The sequence below is a fragment of the Loxodonta africana genome, chromosome X (assembly GCF_030014295.1).
Source record: "Loxodonta africana isolate mLoxAfr1 chromosome X, mLoxAfr1.hap2, whole genome shotgun sequence".
In the NCBI taxonomy this organism is placed as follows: domain Eukaryota; kingdom Metazoa; phylum Chordata; class Mammalia; order Proboscidea; family Elephantidae; genus Loxodonta; species Loxodonta africana.
In genome coordinates this window covers 88,695,301-88,714,604 of record NC_087369.1, presented here as the reverse complement: position 1 = coordinate 88,714,604, position 19,304 = coordinate 88,695,301, and the positions used below count along the sequence as shown (strand labels likewise).

At 39.5% G+C, this 19,304-nt stretch overlaps 1 protein-coding gene across 9 annotated transcripts in view; it reads left to right on the top strand.

The window, feature by feature from the left end:
• Window positions 1-554: 554 nt before the first annotated feature.
• ATRX (ATRX chromatin remodeler) overlaps window positions 555-19,304 on the top strand; it is a 414,424-nt gene continuing 395,674 nt past the window's right edge. For 7 of the 9 annotated variants that reach the window (XR_010319813.1, XM_064278573.1, XM_064278572.1 and 4 more), the window contains exon 1: window positions 1,103-1,214. Coding sequence is in view for 8 of the 9 variants with exons in the window: in XM_064278573.1 (XP_064134643.1) it covers window positions 1,192-1,214 (23 nt within the window). In the remaining variant the exon portion in view is untranslated. Of the gene's footprint in view, window positions 1,215-19,304 lie in introns of all 9 variants that reach the window. The other 2 variants (XM_064278569.1, XM_064278575.1) reach the window with 2 other exon arrangements.

Here is a 19,304-nt window from a genome sequence, read left to right as displayed (position 1 = left end):
GAGCTGATTTGTGAGTTGCAGATGTAGTTACCAACGTAGAAACAAATTATAGAATATGAAAGCTGGAAAGACTTTCAGATTTCATCCAGCCAAACCTCCTCCGTAATGAGGTGGAAACAGATCTAGAATGGTTGGTTTGTGAGCTACACTTCAGGATGGGGAAACGGCTGGGCTGCGGTGTGTGTGTGTGTGTGTGTGTGTGTGTGCGCGCGCGCGCGCGCGCGCGCGTGCGTTCTAAGGGACAGTCTAGATTTTACTCAATATTGAAAGAATTGTACGTAGATCTCAAGTTAGTCTTATGTCATATATGTATATATATATTTAAGCATGCTGGGGTGATAAGTAGTAGATATGAAGCATCTTAGGAAAGAAAAGAACTTGATAACTTGGAATATAGGCATACAGGAAAGAAAACATTTATACAGGATTGTCATACTGATTAGCGGTTAAGACGACTCCTCTGAATCTCGGCTCCACTACCGTGGGACTTCGTGCCTTGGTTTCCTCATCTGGAAAATGTAGGTAATAAGAGTATTTGCCTCAAAGGGTATAAAGATTGCACGAGGTAATCTGGGTAAGGATTAGTATAGTGCTGGATATACAGTAAACTCTCAATAAATGTAAATTGTTTTGTCAGTATGTCAGTGAAAAGACGGACCAAAAGAGCTTTTTCATAATAAAGTCAAAATACGCCACTAACACTTTCACGTCAATTTGGACTGAACTGGACCCCCAGCGAAAAGGTGGAGGGGATCAAATGACGTCGACCGCCTTAGCAACAGGCCCCCAAAGGAGGTGAATTTCCGTAGCCAATAAGACTCTGCGCTGTGGAAGAGGTAGCCAATGGATGACGGAAAGAGGAAGAGGTAGGACGCGCCAATTCTCTTGCCTGAGCCTCGGCCCAACAAAATGGCGGCGGCGGCGGCGTCGCTTTGTTTCCGCGGCTCCTGCGGCGGTGGCAGTGGTAGTGGCCTTTAAGCTGTGGGGAGGCTCCATCACAAGCTACAGGGACGAATAAGGCTCCAGTGCATTGTATCGTCCCCAGGCGACGGGTAGCGCAGAGTGGCACCCTACGGGTCGCAGAAGCCGACAAGGCGTTGAAGCGAAAACATGACCGCTGAGCCCATGAGGTAAAACGCAACCCCGTCTCAATAGCCCCAGCAACCTGGGCCTAGGCACTTTCTGAATCGGATGTTTGGGAAGACTTTAGCTCGGTAGGTTAGAACTGTGTGTCGCTTAACGAAAAGAGGCATCGTTTTTTCTTTAGGTGAGAAGGCGTTCGGGGTTTCCCTGGAAGGCTCCAACCCGGGGTGGGGGGGGGCGCGGCCTGGGGTGTTCGCTTCATCCAACCTCTCCTAACCGATGAAGCTGGGTTGGCTTCCTCTGTTTACTCTTTGGTGATTGTAGGATTGAGAACCCGAAGGCGGGGGCAGTCCTGGTCATTCTTCCTAATTTTGGGGCCTAGAGACTGGTTGGGTTTTTAGAGACTGCCTGGGAAGGAGTGGGGTCGGAGGAGGGGGAGGGGCAGGCGGGAAGGATGTGAGATCCTGGGACTTATTAGTGGCGTTTCTACTGCTGGAGACGGGAAGTACCGGAACCCTTCGGGATTTTTTTTCTCTGCAGACCCTGGGGACAAGCCTTTTTTTTTTTTTTGGCGGGGAGGGGTGTTGCCAGGTATTTACATTCCATCTCTACTCCAAATCTTGAAGGATACCTTTGGATTTACCTCTAGACAAGGGGATACTAATGCAGGATTTTGCTTCCAGAGGACCTCAGTATAGTACTTTTTGGGCAAGTCTAGCTTTAATAGGTGGTAGGGCAGACCTCACATATTTCCCCACTTTTCTGGGTAAATTTTTAGTAGAAGTAATTAGACTCAATTTTTGTTTGTTTATTCCATGAGGGAAGGGGAGCAGGTTAACTAGGTTGATAGGAAATAAGATTTATTGCCTGGCAGGTTGCCCCTTTCCAGTCAAGTACGTTTATTAGGTTGGGGCTTTTTCTCTTGTGCCTCTGATTTACCTTTTAACAGTGTCTAAAAATATGGGTAGGTTATATGAAATGTATAACCTACACAGGTAGTTGGCTTGCTTTTCAGGCAGTTTGACATTTGTCTTTTTCATCCCATGATGTGAATTAAGTAATTTTCTACTCCGAAATGCATCCTTGGCGCCTAGTGGCAAAATAAAGAAAATTGCAGAGAACATGGATCAGAATTCGTAGTTGGCAAAATATGCCTTTGAGTAACTATTAGGATAGCATATGTTTTTAGAGCATTTTAGCTAGACTGTAGAATTTGGGAATAAGCCTATGATACTTATATTATGGCTGTTTTTCTACATTAACGGGCAGTGGGTAGAAGATGTTCCTATTCCTTTGAAAAAAACGTACTTTAGTTCTTAGAGATTCCTAGCTGGGTAAAGATTGTGGCCTTGGTTTCTGAATTTGTCTTAATTGGCCCAAGTACAACAAACCTTCATTTATGGGACTTTGGGCACATAAGCGGTGCCTAGTAAAACTTGTTGCCCAGTTATTATTAGACACTCATGTTCATATGCATGAAAGGTGCACTTTACAGTTAAATGGGACCTCTAGATTTTACAACGTTTTGCTAAGTCTTATGGAATCTAATTTAAAACCATATATTTAACTTGGATTATCTCCCTTTCTTTAAGGTGAACAAATTAAGTGTAGAATTTCAGAATAGAATTATTCATTTTATATCATGGCTAGTTTTCTTACTGGTCTTGAATTTTTGTAGATCTTTTTGGTAATAATACTGATCAGGTTGTTGTTAGTTGCTGTCAGTTGATTCTGACTCATGGTGACCCCGTGTGTGCGGAGTAGAATTGTTTTTTAGGGTTTTCCAGGCTGTGTGACCTTTCAGAAGCAGATTGCCAGCCATGTCTTCTGAGGCTCATCTGGGTGGGTTTAAGCTGCCAACCTCTCGGCTTGTAGTTGAGCATTTTAACTGCTTATGCCACCCAGGGATTCCTGTAATAATCAAAGTAGTAACTAAAATTGAATGCTTATTGTTGTCCTTTACCTGTATAATTTTGATTAATTTTCAAAACAACGCTCTGGGATAGATACTTGGTTTTGCCTATTTCACAGATGAGGAGGAAACTGAGGCACAGAGAGATCAAAGAACATGACCAAACTTATGCAGCTTGTAATTGGTAGGGCTGGAGTTGGACCCAGCAGGTCTTGACTCCAGAGCTTATGTTCTCAACCACAAGACATTAATGCCTCCTTAAGCTGCTGTGTCTAACCTGATTTTGACCATTTTAATTTAGCCTAAGTGTTAATATGGAAGAAGTACACGTTAGCTACTATTGTGGTTATTTGTTGTAGGTCTATGATTATGTAGCCATTTATAATGTAATGCTTTTTATGTCCAAAAAAACCTAAACCAAATCTGTTACCATCAAGTTGATTCCAACTCATAGTGACCCTATAGGATAGAGTAGAGCTGCCCCATAGGGTTTCCAAGGAGCGGCTCTTGGATTCGAACTGCTGACCTTTTGGTTAGCAGCATGAGCTCTTAACCACTGCGCCACCAGGGTCCAGATGTACTTTATAGTGAGATAATTGAAATGCTTAATTCTAGGAAAGTCCTAGGCTAGTGAAAACCCCTAATAGAGAACCACGTATATAAATGTAGGGAATTAATTAAAAAGTGTGACATTCATTGATTATTTACTATGAAAGAGCTCCAAGTGGGTGTTCAGAAGAATTTTCTCAGGCTGAGGTGTCATCCATCTCAAGCGGTAGTCATAGTGAAAGGAGAATCTGGCAGGTAATGCTTGAGTGAGTTGAATCCGCAGTACTAAATCACTCTTGATTCTTTTCTAATATGAAAAAAAAATATGAGGTAGAAATAATATGGGCAATTCTGTACATCATCATTAATTTTATTTTACTCAGTTGTTCCAGATTTTCCCTTTATCAGATCTGTTAGAGCTCTTAAAAGTAGGAATGAACATCAGTTCTAATTTTTACTGGCATTTATAAAAAAGAAATAATCTAGGATTCTGTGGTAGAAAAATGACCAAAAGGCTAGAAGGAGGAAAATAAACCAATGACCTGGCTAAATCATACACTGAATAATCAAGAGTTGATTATACATTAGCTTAGTCTTTGAATGTTTGTTGTTGTTACTGTTTTTAACTTTTGTTGTTGTTTCAAATAAAATTGGTTTGTTTCTTCAGTTTTTTGGTATTATAAAAGATGAGCCTCTGATGACTGGTGGTCTTTAGTTTCATATAAAGATCTTGGTATTGGGGAATTTGTTGGGACTTGTCATTCTAATCTGTAGGACAATTGATTACTTGAAAATCTGACAGCAATATAACTTCGTGTTAAATTAAAAAAGGCAGTTGTCTAATTGAGGTATGTTGAGAGAATGCCCTAGAAAGTATCTGTTAAGGTGGTAGTTAATAAATTGCAATTGTGTACTAACTTAATATTTGAAAAATGTTATCTGTGAAATATTTGCATGCCTACTATGTGGAAAGGATTAAGCCAGGCCTGTGGAAAAAAGGAAGTGCAGTTTTTAGAAAGGATTTTGAAACCATTTAAATACCATTTGTTTGGTTATGTTATGGGTTGGGGTGAAAAGAAAGACATTTATGACCTTGGTTTTGATCAGGCCAGTTCTCATTATGGACAATCCTCGATGTGGTTAGCCATGAGCTTTCAGGTATATGTTATATTTTTGGAGACAAGATAAATGTAGTACTTACAGAAATATTTCTATATGGATATAAAAAACAAACCTGTTGCCGTTGAGTCGATTTCAACTCATAGCAACCCAGTAAGACAGAGTACCGGTAGCCCATAGGGTTTCCAAGGAGCAGCTGTTGGATTCAAACTGCCAACCTTTTGGTTAGCAGCTGAGTTCTTAACCACTGCGCCACCAGGGCTCCATATGGATAGAGGTGTGTGAAATATGTTTTGCATAAGAAATTATGCATATTTTTGTGTCCATATCACTTTTGGAGTCTGAATAAATTTATGGATTGGATGAAAGGATACAGACAGTCCTTTCATTCACATAAAGTGCTTTCCCTCAGACCTGGAGGGTTTAGTTGAACTTAGACAGAAGCTGTTCAAGTGGTTTAAGCCAGTGAAAGGTGATGTATAGGTCTTCCTTTAGAGATGTAGAATATAACACAGCAGTAAAAGGAGTGTCCAAGTAGGATCTTTCTGTTTCCATATCCTAATGCTTGTTCTACAACCAGGTTGATGGAGGTGACATATGCAAAATATTTAACCTACATTTCTTCATCTGTAAAATAGGAGTAAATCTAACCATGCTGAAGCCTGTAGGTGTTCTGGAGGAGGTAACATGGTTATAACGATTCTTAAAAAACAATAAACGAAACCTCTTTGGGATCCTCATTAATTAAAATTTTTTTTTTCTTGTTGAGAATATACACAGCAGAACATATACCAATTCAACAATTTTTACATGTACAATTCAGTGACGTTAATTAAATTCTTCAAGTTGTTCAACCATTCTCACCTTTTCCGAGTTGTTCCTCCCTCATGAACATATAATCACTGCCCCCTAAGTTTCCTATCTAATCTTTTGAGTTGCTATTGTTAATTTGATCACACATAAATATAGGTAGTCCCTGGGTAAGGAACCTCTGACTTACATACAACTCGTAGTTATGAAGTAATTCCCATAAAACCTGTCAGGAAAAAGCTGACTCAGTGTTCAGGCCCCTGGGCTCCCACAAGGGACTGCACTTCTCCCACTTGTGCAGGCAGTGGGCGGGCCCCTGTGACATGGTACACCCACCCATGGCCCTCAGCAGGTAGCAGAGCACATGCACCCACCTCGAGCTCCTCTGCTCAGCGCCTCACGGTGGGCTTGCAGGTGGTGCCACCCAGTGTCTGGAATGCGGGTGCTGCGCTGTGTGTGTTCTGTGAATATACCATAATTTATTTATCCATTCATCCGTTGATGGGCACCTTGATTACTTCCATGTTTTTGCTGTTGTAAACAGTGCTGCAGTAAACATGGTGTGCATATATCTGTTTGTGTAAAGGCTCTTATTTCTCTAGGATATATTCCAAGGAGTGGGATTGCTGGATCGTACAGTAGTTCTATTTCTAGCTTTTTAAGGAAGCGCCAAATCAATTTCCAAAGTGGTTATACCATTTTATATTCCCACCAGCAGTGTATAAGTGTTCCAGTCTCTCCACAGCCTCTCCCAACATTTATTATTTTGTGTTTTTTGGATTAATGCCAGCCTCCTTGGAGTGAGATGAAATCTCATTGTAGCTTTGATCTGCATTTCTCTAATGGCTAATGATCATGAACATTTATTTCCTCATAATATCTGTTAGCTACCTGAATGTCTTCTTTAGTGAAGTGTCTATTCATATCTTTTGCCCATTTTTAATTGGGTTATTTGTCTTTTTGCAGTTGAGTTTTTGCAGTATCATGTAGATTTTACAGATCAGGCGCTGATCAGAAATGTCATCGCTTAAAACTTTTTCCCAGTCTGTAGGTAGTCTTTTTACTCTTTTGGTGAAGTCTTTGGATGAGCATAAGTGTTTGATTTTTAGGAGCTCCCAGTTATCTAGTTTTTCTTCTGCATTCCTGATAATGTTTTGTGTACTCTTTATGCCATGTATTAGGGCTCCTGATCTTGTCCCTATTTTTTCTTACATGATCTTTATTGTTTTAGATTTTATTTTTAGGTCTTTGATCCATTTTGAGTTAGTTTTTGTGCATGGAGTGAGGTATGGGTCTTGTTTCATTTTTTTGCAGATGGATATCCAGTTATGCCAGCACCATTTGTTAAAAAGACTGTCTTTTCCCCATTTAACTGTTTCGGGGCCTTTGTCAAATATCAGCTGCTCATATGTGGATGGATTTATGTCTGGATTCTCAATTCTGTTCCATTGGTCCATGTATGTGTTGTTGTACCAGTACTGGGCTGTTTTGACTACTGCGGCGGTATAATAGGTTCTAAAATCAGGTAAAGTAAGGCCTCCCACTTTGTTCTTCTTTTTCAGTAATGCCTTATTTATCCGGGGCCTCTTTTCCATCCATATGAAGTTGGTGATTTGTTTCTCCATCTCATTAAAGAATGTCCTTGGGTTTTGGATCAGAATTGCATTAAATGTATAGATCGCTTTTGGTAGAATAGACATTTTTATAATGTTAAGTCTTCCTATCCACAAGCGAGGTATGTTCTTCCAGTTATGTAAGTCTCTTTTGGTTTCTTGCAGAAGTGTACTGCAGTTTTCTTTGTATAAGTCTTTTACATCTCTGGTAATTTTATTCCTCAGTATTTTATCTTCCTGGGGGCTACTGTAAATGGCATTGCTTTGGTGATTTCCTCTTCGATGTTCTTTTTGTTGGTGTAGAGGAATCCAACTGATTTTTGTATGTTTATCTTGCATCCCGATACTCTGCTGAACTCTTCTATTAGTTTCAGTAGTTTTCTGGAGGATTCCTTAGGGTTTTCTGTGTATAAGATCATGTCATCTGCAAATAGAGATACTTTTACTTCTGCCTTGCCAATCTGGATGCCCTTTATTTCTTTGTCTAGCCTAATTGCTCTGGCTAGGACTTCCAGCACAATGTTGAATAAGAGTGGTGATAAAGGGCATCCTCGTCTGGTTCCCGGTCTCAATGGGAATGTTTTCAGGCTCTCTCCATTTAGGGTGATGTTGGCTGTTGGCTTTGTATAAATGCCCTTTATTATGTTGAGGAATTTTCCTTCTGTTCCTATTTTGCTGAGAGTTTTTATCATGAATGAGTGTTGAACTTTGTCAAATGCCTTTTCTGCATCAGTTGATAAAATCATGTGATTCTCTTGTGGTGTCTTTACCTGGTTTTGGTATCAGGGTTATGGTGGCTTCATAAAATGAGTTTGGTAGTATTCTATCCTTTTGTATGCTCTGAAATACCTTTAGTAGTAGTGGTGTTAACTCTTCTCTGAAAGTTTGGTAGAACTCTGCAGTGAAGCCATCTGGACCAGGGCTTTTTTTTTGGTTGGGAGTTTTTTGATTACCTTTTCAGTCTATTCTTTTGTTATGGGTGTGTTTAGTTGTTCTAGCTCTGTTTGTGTTTGTTTAGGTAGGTAGTGTGTTTCTAGGAATTCATCCATTTCTTCTAGGTTTTCAAAGTTGAGTAGTTTTTCATAGTAATCTGATATGATTCTTCTAATTTCGGTTGGGTCTGTTGTAACATTGCCCATGTAATTTCTTATTCGGGTTATTTGCTTTCTCTACTGTTTTTCTTTTGTCAATTTGGCCAGTGGTTTATCAATTTTATTGAGTTTTTCAAAAAAATAGCTTTTGGTCTTGTTAATTCTTTCAGTTGTTTTTTTGTTTTCTATTTCATTTAGTTCAGCTCTAATTTTTATGGTTTGTTTTCTTCTGGTGCCTGTTGGTTTCTTTTGTTGCTCTCTTTCTGTTTCTTCAAGTTGTAGGGATAATTCTTTGATTTTGGCCCTTTCTTCTTTTTGGATGTGTGCATTTATTGATATAAATTGGCCTCTGAGCACCGCTTTTGCTGTGTCCCAAAGGTTCTGATAGGAAGTGTTTTCATGGTCATTGGATTCTCTGAATTTCTTTTTTTCCATCCTTAATGTCTTCTATAATCCAGGCTTTTTCGAGCAGGGTATTGTTCACTTTCAATGTGTTTAATTTCCTTTCCCTGCTTTTCCTGTTATTGATTTCCACTTTTATGGCCTTATGGTTAGAGAAGATGCTTTGTAATATTTCAGTGTTTTGGATTCTGCTAAGGCTTGCTGTATGTCCTAATATGTGGTCTCTTCTAGAGAATGTTCCATGTGTACTAGAAAAGAAAGTATACTTGGTTGCTGTTGGGTGAAGTGTTCTGTATATGTCTATGAGGTCAAGTTGGTTGATTGTGGCATTTAGATCTTCCGTGTCTTTATTGAGCTTCTTTCTGGATGTCCTGTCCTTCACAGAAAGTGGTGTGTTGAAGTCTCCTGCTATTATTGTGGAGGTGTCTATCTCACTTTTCAGTGCTGATAGAGTTTGTTTTATGTATCTTGCAGCCCTGTCTTTGCTTGCATAAATATTTAATATGGTTACATCTTCTTGGTGTATTGTTTCTTTAATCATTATATAGTGTCCTTCCTTATCCTTTATGATGGATTTAATTTCAAAGTCTATTTTGTCAGAAATTAATATTGCCACTCCTGCTTTTTTGATTGTTGTTTGCTTGATATATTTTTTTCCATCCTTTGAGTTGTAGTTTGTGTCTCTTGGTCTAAGATGTGTCTCTTGTAGGAAGCATATAGACGGATCTTGTTTTTTAATCCATTCTGCCATTCTCTGTCTCTTTATTGGTGCATTTAGTCCATTTCCATTCAGGGTAATTATGGATAGGTATGAATTTAGTGGTATTATTTTGATGTCTTTTTTTGTGTGTTGACAGTTTCTTTTTCCCACTTGATTTTATGTGCTGAGTAGATTTTCTTTATATATTGTCCTTTTCTCGTGTTTGTTGTTGTTGATTTTGTTTCTGCACTCGGTGTGTTCTGAATACAGCCAGTCAGTGCACTGCACTGGGCATGTGGCTGGGCCTTTGTGGAGCTCCCTTACCTAGCTCCATCCCACCACATTCCGCTGGGCCTCCATGCTGCGCAGCCAGGGGACATCGTGCCACCTCTCTGGACTTCTGTTACCCCTGCCTTATGCATGTGGGATTTCAGTATTGCAGTGGTTCTTGGCCTTTTGGTGCTGGAAGGCACGGGACAGTCTTAGATTCCTGACCTCTTTGTATCCATCATGCTTTTTGGGGGTCCGTGGAAAACTCTGGACTTGGGTTTCCCTAAGCATCCTTTTCCCAGCCCTTTGACCATGGGGCTTGCTCTTAGCGTATCCTAAGAGTGGCACTTTCTCCCTTGTGCCCCAAGGCAGGGACCTCATAGTTGATGCGTGGGGATGACCGGTCTGGTCAGGAGTTGATGGGGGAATGATCCATCTGGCGCCAGCATGATCCTTCCCATGCCCCTAACCCTCCCTGCCTCTGCTGTAAATAAAAGAGGAGGGTTCAAAACCCAGCAAATGAGTGATCCAGTAGTACAATGTAGATTTTTTAGTTCAAAGCCTACAGTAAAGTAAATAATTGGTCTTAAAGATTTTACAGAACAGACTCTTCTGAGTATTTTGGGTAATATTTGCCTTGTAGGTGTCTCTTCAGTTGTAGAGAAGGTACATGAAATGGTTCATAATAATAAACAGGTGCTCCTTTGCAGTATGCATAAAACATTATTATTACTGTATTATGTTAATGAAGCCCTGATAGTGCAGTGGTTAAGAGCTCAGCTGCTAAGCAAAAGTTCTGCAGTTTGAACCCACCACCCGCTCCTTGGAAACCCTACGAGGCAATTCTTCTCTGTCCTGTAGAGTTGCTATGAGTTGGAATTGACTCTATGGCAGCAGATTTAGTTTTTTGGTTATTTAAAGATGTTTTAGTATATCTGAAAGTATTTTTAAAATGTTTTTTAGTCATAGAAAGGTACACCATATACCAAGGCTTTGATCCAGTTCTGCCCAGTTCAGTCATGGCCAGTGAAGTGCAACTGAAATGAACCCAAATTTTTTAAATGTGGGTCAAGCAGAATGATAAGGGGAATAGGAAGAATTACCAAAGCCCTGCCAGAAACTTAATCTCCCTCTTAGGGAACAAGGGCGGTGTGCATGTTGCATAGGAACCAAATCTCTTGACTGGAAGAGTGGGAAACAGTGGTGCACCACTCAGAGATGGTGGCCGACCGTGCCACTTTGAATGTGCATTGCTCCCCACAGTCCTGGTAATAATCCAGTCTCCCACATCAGGCTCCGAGTCTCCTATTCCAGGGCTTTGATCTGTAATTTTTCCCGAACCGCTTATCATACCCACTTCACCTAAATTTTAGAAGTTTGAATCTGTTTGGATTTTGCTTCTTTGGCCATGACTGAACCAGTTCAAACCAGTTCGAAGCCCTGCTGTGTACTAAGACAAACATTTGACTAACCGACATTTAGATCTGAACTGTACCTAACTGTTCTGACTTACATACAAATTCGACTTAAAGACAGATTTAAGAAGGTAACTTGTTCGTAATCTGGGGACTGCCTGTAGATCTTCAAAGAGCATAATATTCAAGGCGGACGTTCTTTAATAGTTAAGCTAAACTGTTGTTTGGTTTTAAGAAGACTTCAGGGGATATTTTTGGTTTAATGTTTAAGGATTAAAGAGTGTCTCAGGTTCATCCAGCTTCCATGGCTTCAGAAAGTCTGGAGCCCATGAGAATTTGAAATTCTTTTCTGCATTTCCCCCCTTTGATTGAGATTCTTCTATACAATCTTTGATCAAAATGTTCAGTAACGGTAGCCTGGCAGCATCCAGTTGTTCCAGTCTCTTTACAAAGGAGGCAGTTGTTCATGGAAGCAATTAATTAGCCACACATTGCCATTTCTTCCTCCTATTCCTGACTCTCCTTCTTCTGTTGTGCCAAATGAATAGACACCATTTGTGTCTTACATGTCCGTTTACAAGCTTTTCAGACCCCAAGCACTGTGCAGTGTACTAGGAGATACAACAGAAACATTAGACATTATATGAGGCCAATTAACTGGAATGTCCCATATTGAAACCGTGTCCCTAAACTTCCGAACCAAGGAACCAAATCCCATGAGATGTTTGGCTGTACATAAGAAGCCTCGGGAGCTACTGTTTTTTTTTTTTTGTCATTGTTGTAAATATATCTGTCGCACAACTTTTGCCCCTTCAACTTTTTACAGGTGTACAACTTACTCAGAGCAATTACATTATTTGGCAGTGCAACCCTACATTTAATCAATGTGATTTTTCCTTTATCATACACCAAAAGTCAGTATTCCATGAACAGTAACCCCTCCCTTCTACCTTGTCCTTTCTACCTTTCTTCTTTGTCAAAAATCAGTTGACCATAGATGTGTGAGTTTATTTCTGAATTCTCAGTTCTATTCCGTTGGTCCATGTGTCTACTGTTATACCAGTACCCAGCTGTTTTGATGACTTTAGCTTTGTAATATGTTTTAAAATCAGGAAGTGTGAGGACTCCTACATTGTTCTTCTCTTTAAACATTGCTTTAGCTATTCAGGGCCTCTTGCCATTCCATATAAAGTTGAGGAGTGGTTTCTCCATTTCTGTAAAAAGGCTCTTGGAATTTTGATCAGGATTGCAGTGAATCATAGATCGTTTTGGGTAATATTGATAGGTTAACAATATTAAGTCTTCCAATTCGTGAACTTGGAACATCTATCCATTTAAGTCTTTGTTAATCTCTTTCAGCAGTGTTTTATAATTTTCATAGTATAAATCCATCGCATCCTTGGTTGAGTTCATTCTAAGGTATTTTATTCTGTTAGATCGTATTGTAAATGGAATCATTTCCCTTTCAGGTTTCTCATTGCTGGTGTATAGAAACTAACCCGAATTTTGTTTGTTGGCTTTGTACCCTGCAACTTTGCTAAATTTCCCTATTAACTCTAAAAGTTTTCTTGTAGACTCTTTGGAATTTTCTATGTATAGGACCATATCTACCACGTGTCTGTCAGTTTGCCGTACTATGGTGGCTTAGCATGTTGTTATGATGCTGGAAGCTATGCCATGGGTATTTCAAATACCAGTAGGGTCACCCATGGTGGACAGGTTTCAGTGGAGCTTTCAGACTGAGTCAGACTAGGATGAAGGACCTGGCAGTCTACTTCTGACAAAAATTAGCCACTGAGAAACTTATGAGTAGCAGCAGAATATTATCTGATGATAGTGCCAGAAGATGAGCCCCTCAAGTTGGGAGGCACTCAAAATACGACTGGGAAAGAGCCAACTCCTCAAAGTGAGGCTGACTTTAATGACGTGAATGGATTCAAGCTTTTGAGACCTCCGTTTGCTGATAACAGCATGACTCAAAATGAGAAGAAACAGCTAAAAACATCCATTAGTAATGGGAACGTATAATGTCTGAAGTATGAATCTAGGAAAATCGGAAGTAATCAAAAATGAAATGGAACGCATAAAGATTGATATCCTAGGCATTAGGGAGCTGAAATGGACTGGTATTAGTCATTTCGAATCAGACAATCGTATGATCTATTATGCTGGGAATGACAACTCGAAGAGGAATGACATTGCATTCATCGTTGAAAAGAACATTTCATGATCTATCCTGAAGTACAAAAGAAGATTTCAAGATCTATCCTGACGTATAAACCTTGGTGGCTTGGTTGTTAAGTGCTACAGCTGCTAACCAAAGGGTCGGTAGTTCAAATCCGCCAGGCGCTCCTTGGAAACTCTATGGGGCAGTTCTGCCCTGTCCTATAGGGTCGCTATGAGTCGGAATCGACTCGACGGCAATGGGTTCTGGGTATCCTGAAGTACAACACTGTCAGTGATAGGAAAATTTCCATACGCCTACAAGGAAGACCGGTTAATACAACTATTATTTTTACGTACCAACTACTAATGCATAAAATGAACAAATTGAAGATTTTTATCAACTTTTGCAGTGTGAAATTGATCAAACATGCAATTAAGATGCGTTGATAATTATTAGTGATCAGAATGCGCAAGTTGGAAACAGAAGAAAGATCTGTAATTGGCCAGTATGGCTTTGATGATAGAAATGATGCTGGTGATCACATAGAATTTTGCAAGATCAACGACCTTTTCATTACAAATACCTCTTGTCAACAGCATAAATGGCAACTATACGTGTGGACCTCACTGAATGGAAAACACAGGAATCAAATTGACTACATCTGTGGAAAGAGATGATAGAAAAGCTTGATATCCATCAGAACAAGGCCAGGGATCGATTGTGGAACAGACCATCAATTGTTCATATGCAAGTTCAAGTTGAAGATGAAGAAAATTAAAACAGGCTGTTGAAAAACAAAATACAACCTTGAGTATTTCCCGTTTGAATTTGGAGACCAACTGAAGAATAGATTTGACACATTGAACACTGATGACAGAAGCCCAGATGAGTTGTGGGGATGACATCAAGGATATCTTACATGAAGGAAGCAAAAGGTCATTAAAAAGACAGGAAGGAAAGAAAAGACCAAAATGAATGTCAGAAGAGACTCTGAACCTTGCTCTTGAATATAGAGTAGGCAAAGCGAATGGAAGAAACGATGAAGTAACAGCTGAAGAGAAGATTTCAAAGGGCAACTCGAGAAGACAACGTAAAGTATTATAATGAAATGTACAAAGAACTGGAGGTAGAAAACCAAAAGGGAAGAACACACTCAACGTTTCTCAAGCTGAAAGAACTGAAGGAAAAATTCAAGTCTTGAGTTGCAATATCAAAGGGTCATATGGGCAAAATATTGAATGATGCAGAAAGCATCAAAAGAAGATGGAAGTAATACACAGTGTAACTGTATGAAAAAGAATTGGTTGACATTCAGCCTTTTCAGGAGGTAACATGATCAAGAACTGATGGTGTTGTAAAAAGAAGTCCAGGCTACACTGAAAAGGCATTGTCAAAAAACAAGGCTCCAGGAACTGACAGAATTCCAGTTGAGATATTTCAACGAACGGACGCAGTGCTAGAGGAGCTCACTTGTCTATGCCAGGAAATTTGGAAGAAAACTGCCTGGAAGAGGTCCATATTTGTGCCCATTCCAAAGAAAGGTGGTCCAGCAGAATGCAGAAATTATTGAACAATATCATTAATACCACAGACAAGTAAAATTTTGCTGAAGATCATTCAAAAACAGTTGCAGCAGGAAGTCAACGGGGAACTGCCAGAAATTTAAGCCAGATTCAGAAGAGGATGTGGAATGAAGGGTATCGTTGCTGATGTCAGATGGATCTTGGCTGAAAGCAGAGAATACGAGAAAGATGTTTACCTGTGTTTTATTGATTTTGCAAAGGCCTTTGACTGTGAATCATAACAAATTATGGATAACATTGTGAAGAATGGGAATTCCAGAACACTTATTCGTGCTTACACAGAACATGTATGTAGACTAAGAGGCAGTGTTCAGAAAGAACAAGAGGGTATTGCATGGTTTAGAATCAGGAAAAGTGTGTGTCAGGGTTGTATCCTTTCACCATACTTATTCAGTCTGTATGCTGAGCAAGTAATTCGAGAAGCTAGACTATGTGAAGAAAACTGCAGCATCAAAATTAGTGGAAGACCCATTAACAGTCTGATATATGTAAATGACGCAGCGTTGCCTGCTGAAAGTGAAGAGGACTTGAAGAATTTACCAATGAAGATCGAAGTTTACAGCCTTCTTTATGAATTATATCTCAACATAAAAAAAAAAAAAACAGCTCTCACAGCTGGACCAGTATGCAACATCATGATAAACAGAGAAATGATTGAAGTTGTCAAGGATTTCATTTTACTTGAATCCTCAATCAAGGCCCCTGGAAGTACAATAAAGAGATAAAACAGTGTATTTGCATTGGGCAGATTTGCTGTGAAAAACCTTTAAAGTGTGAAAAGCAAAGATGTCACTTTGAGAACTAAGGTGCATCTGACCAAGCCATGATATTTTTAATTGGCTCATATGAATGTCAAAGCTGGGCAGTGGGTAAGGAAGACTTAAGAAGAATTGATGACTTTGAATTATGGTGTTGGTGAAGAATATTGAATATACTGTGGACTACCAGAGGAATGAACAAGTCTGTCTTGGAAGAAGTATAGCTAGAGATTTCCTTGGAAGCGAGGATGACGAGACTTTGTCATGTTATCTGGACTGCCCAGTCCCTGGAGAAGGACATCACAATTGGTAACGTAGTGGGCCAGCGGAAAAGAGGAAGACCCGTGGAGAGATGGATTGGCACAGTGGCTGCAATAATGGATTTAAACATACCAACAGTTGTGATGATGGTGCAGGACTGGGCAGTGTTTTGTTAAGTTTTACATGGGGTCGCTATGAATCAGTATCAACTTGATGGTACCTGAGAACAACAAAAAGGATTAAAACATTCCTGTATGCAGGTAATTTTAGTCATTCTTTTCCAACCTGAATACCTTCCATTTCTTTTTCTTGTCTTATTGCTGTTGTTAGAACTTCTAATACAATATTGAATGGAAGTGGTGAGAGTAGGCACCCAGGTCTTGTTTCTGATTTCAAGGGGTGAAATCTCAGTCTTTCTCCATTAATTATAATGTTGGCTGTTGGCTTTTTATATATGCCCTGAATCACATTGAGGAATTTCCCTTCCATTCCAATCTTTTTTAGGATTTTCATCAAGAATAGGTGTTGAATTTTATCAAATCCTTTTTCTGCACCCATGGAGATGATAATGTTGTTCTTTCTGTTCTTTTGATGATTTCCTAATGTTGAACCATCCCTGCATTCCTGGAAGAAATCCTGCTCAGTCATGGTGTATGACTCTTTCGATATGCTGTTTGGCTCTGTTCACTAGTATTTTGTTGAAGATTTTTGTATCTATATTTATAAGAGATAAGAGATACTGGCCTGTAATTTTTCTTGTGCTGTGTTTGTCTTGTTTTGGTATCAGGTTATGTCTGCTTCATAGAAAGAGTTGGGGAGTATTCCTTCTTTATCTTTGGGAAGAGTTTAAGCAGGAATAATGTCAGTATTTCTCTCAATGTTTGGTAGAATTCCCCAGTGAAGCCATCTGTTCCAGGAGTTTTTCTGTTGCAAGATTTTTTTTTTCTTTTTTATTGTAATTTAGATGAAGTTTTACAGAACAAATTAGTTTCTCATCAAACAGTTAGTACACACATTGTTCCATGACATGGGTTAACAACCCCACGACATGTGAAAACTCTCCCTTCTCAACCCTGGGTTCCCTGTTACCAAGCTTTCTTGTTCCCTCCTGCCTTCCAGTCCCTGCCCCAGGGCTGGTACACCCCTTTAGTCTTGTTTTGTTCCATGGGCCTGTTCAGTCTTTGGCTGAAGGGTAAAATTCAGGAGTGATCTCATTACTGAGGTGAAAGGGTGTCCAGGGCCATACTCTCAGGGTTTCTTCAGTCTCTGTCAGGCCAGCAAGTTGGGTCTTTTTTTTTTTTTCTGAGTTAGAACTTTGTTCTATATTTTTCTCCAGCTCTGTCTGGGACCGTTTTTTGTGATTCCTGTCAGAGCAGTCAGTGGTGGTAGCGGGCACCATCTCGTTGTACTAGACTCAGTTTGGTAGAGGCCATGGTACATGTGGTGCATTAGTCCTTTGGACTAATTTTTCCCTCGTATCTTTAGTTTTCTTCATTCTTCCTTGCTCCTGAAGGGGTGAGACCAGTGAAGTATCCTAGATGGCCGCTCACAGGCTTTTAAGACCCAAGATGCTATTCACTAAAGAAGAATGTAGAACATATTCTTTATAAACTATATTATGGCAGTTGAGCTAGATATTCCTCGAGATCATGGTCTCCACAACCCCCAGCCCAGCGGTTCGGTCCCTCAGGGAGTTTGAATTTGTCTATGGAGCCACCATGACCTTGCTTTGTACTGGTTGTGCTGGCTTCCCCAGTATTGTGTACGGTCTTACCCTTCACCAAAGCTTCCACTTATCTGTTGTCTATTAAGTGTTTTTCCATCTTCACCCCTCCCCTCCCTCGTAATCATCAAAGATTGTTTCTTTTTGTGTGTAAACCTTTTCATGAGTTTTTGTCCCTTTATGATTGACCCGTTTCACTTCAGATTCTTCCATGTTATAAGATGCTTCACAGATTCATCGTTATTCTTTATCGTTGTGTAATACTCCATTGTGTGTATATACCACAGTTTATTAATTCTTGATGGGCATCTAGGTTGTTTCCATCTTCTTCTGTTGTGAACAATGCTGCAGTGAATACGGGTGTGCATATGTCTATCCGTGTGACGAATCTTACTTCTCTAGGATTTATTCTTAGGAGTGGGATTGCTGGATCATATGGTATTTCTATTTCTAGCTTCCTAAGGAAGCACCATATCATTTTCCAAAATGGTTCTATCATTTTGGATTCCCACCAATAGTGTATAGAAGTTGCGATCTCCCCGCAGCTTCTCCAACATTTGTTATTTCCTGTTTTATTGATTCATGCCAGTAATGCTGGGGTGAGATGGTATCTCATTGTGATTTTGATTTGCATTTCTCTAATGGCTGGAGATCCTGAGCATTTTCTCATGTGTCTGTTGGCCGCTTAAATGTCTTCTTTGGTGAAGTGTTTGTTCATTTCCTTTACCCATTTTTTAATTGGATTATTTGTCTTTTTGTTGTGGAGGTGTTGGCTTTTCTTGTAGATTTTGGAGATCAGACCTTTGTCTGATTTGCAATAGCCAAAAATTTTTTCTGTAGTCTGTAGGTTCTCTTTTTACTCTTTCAGTGAAGTCTTTTGATGAGCATAAGTGTTTCATTTTTAGAAGATCCCAGTTATCTAGCTTATCCTCTGGAGCTTGTGTGTTATTGATTGTGGTTTGTGTCATGTTAGTGCTGCATATTAGGGCCTCTAGTGTTGATCCTATTTTTTCTTCTATGAACTTCACAGTTTTTGGCTTTATATTTAGTTCTTTGATCCGTTTTGAGTTAGATTTTGGATATGATGTGAGGTATGGGTCCTGTTTCATGTTTTTGCAGATGGACATCCAGTTTTGCCAGCACCATTTGTTAAAAAGACTGTCTTTTCCCCATTCGATGGACTTTGGGCCCTTGTTGAAGATAAGGTGACCATAGGTGGATGGATTTACATCAGGGTTCTCAATTCTGTTCCGTTGGGCAATGTTTCTGTCATTGTACCAGTACCAAGCTGTTTTGACTACTGTAGCTGTGTAGTAGGTTCTGAGGTCAGGTAGTGCGAGTCCTCTTATTTTATTCTTCTTCGTCAATAGTGCTTTACTTATCCTGGGCTTCTTCTCTTTCCATATAAAGTTAATGATAAGTTTTTCCATCTCTTTAAAGAATGTTGTTGGTATTTGGATTGGTATTGCATTGTATTTGAAAATTGCTTTGGGTAGAATTGTCATTTTCACAATGTTAAGTCTACCTATCCATGAGCATGATACGTTTTTCCATTCATGCAGATCTGTTTTAGTTTCTTGCAGTAGTGTTTTGTGGTTTTCTTTGTAAAGGTCTTTTACATCCCTGGTTAAATTTATTCCCAAGTATTTTATTTTTTAGGGGCTATAACAAATGGTACTGTTTTCCTTTTCATCGTTCTCTTTATTGGCGTATAGGAATCCTGCAGATTTTTGTATGTTTATTTTGTATTCTTCTCTGCTGAATCTTTCTGTTAGTTCCAGTAGTGCTCTCATGGAATCTTTTGGGTTTTTTTTATGTATAGTATCATATCATCTGCAAAAAGGGACA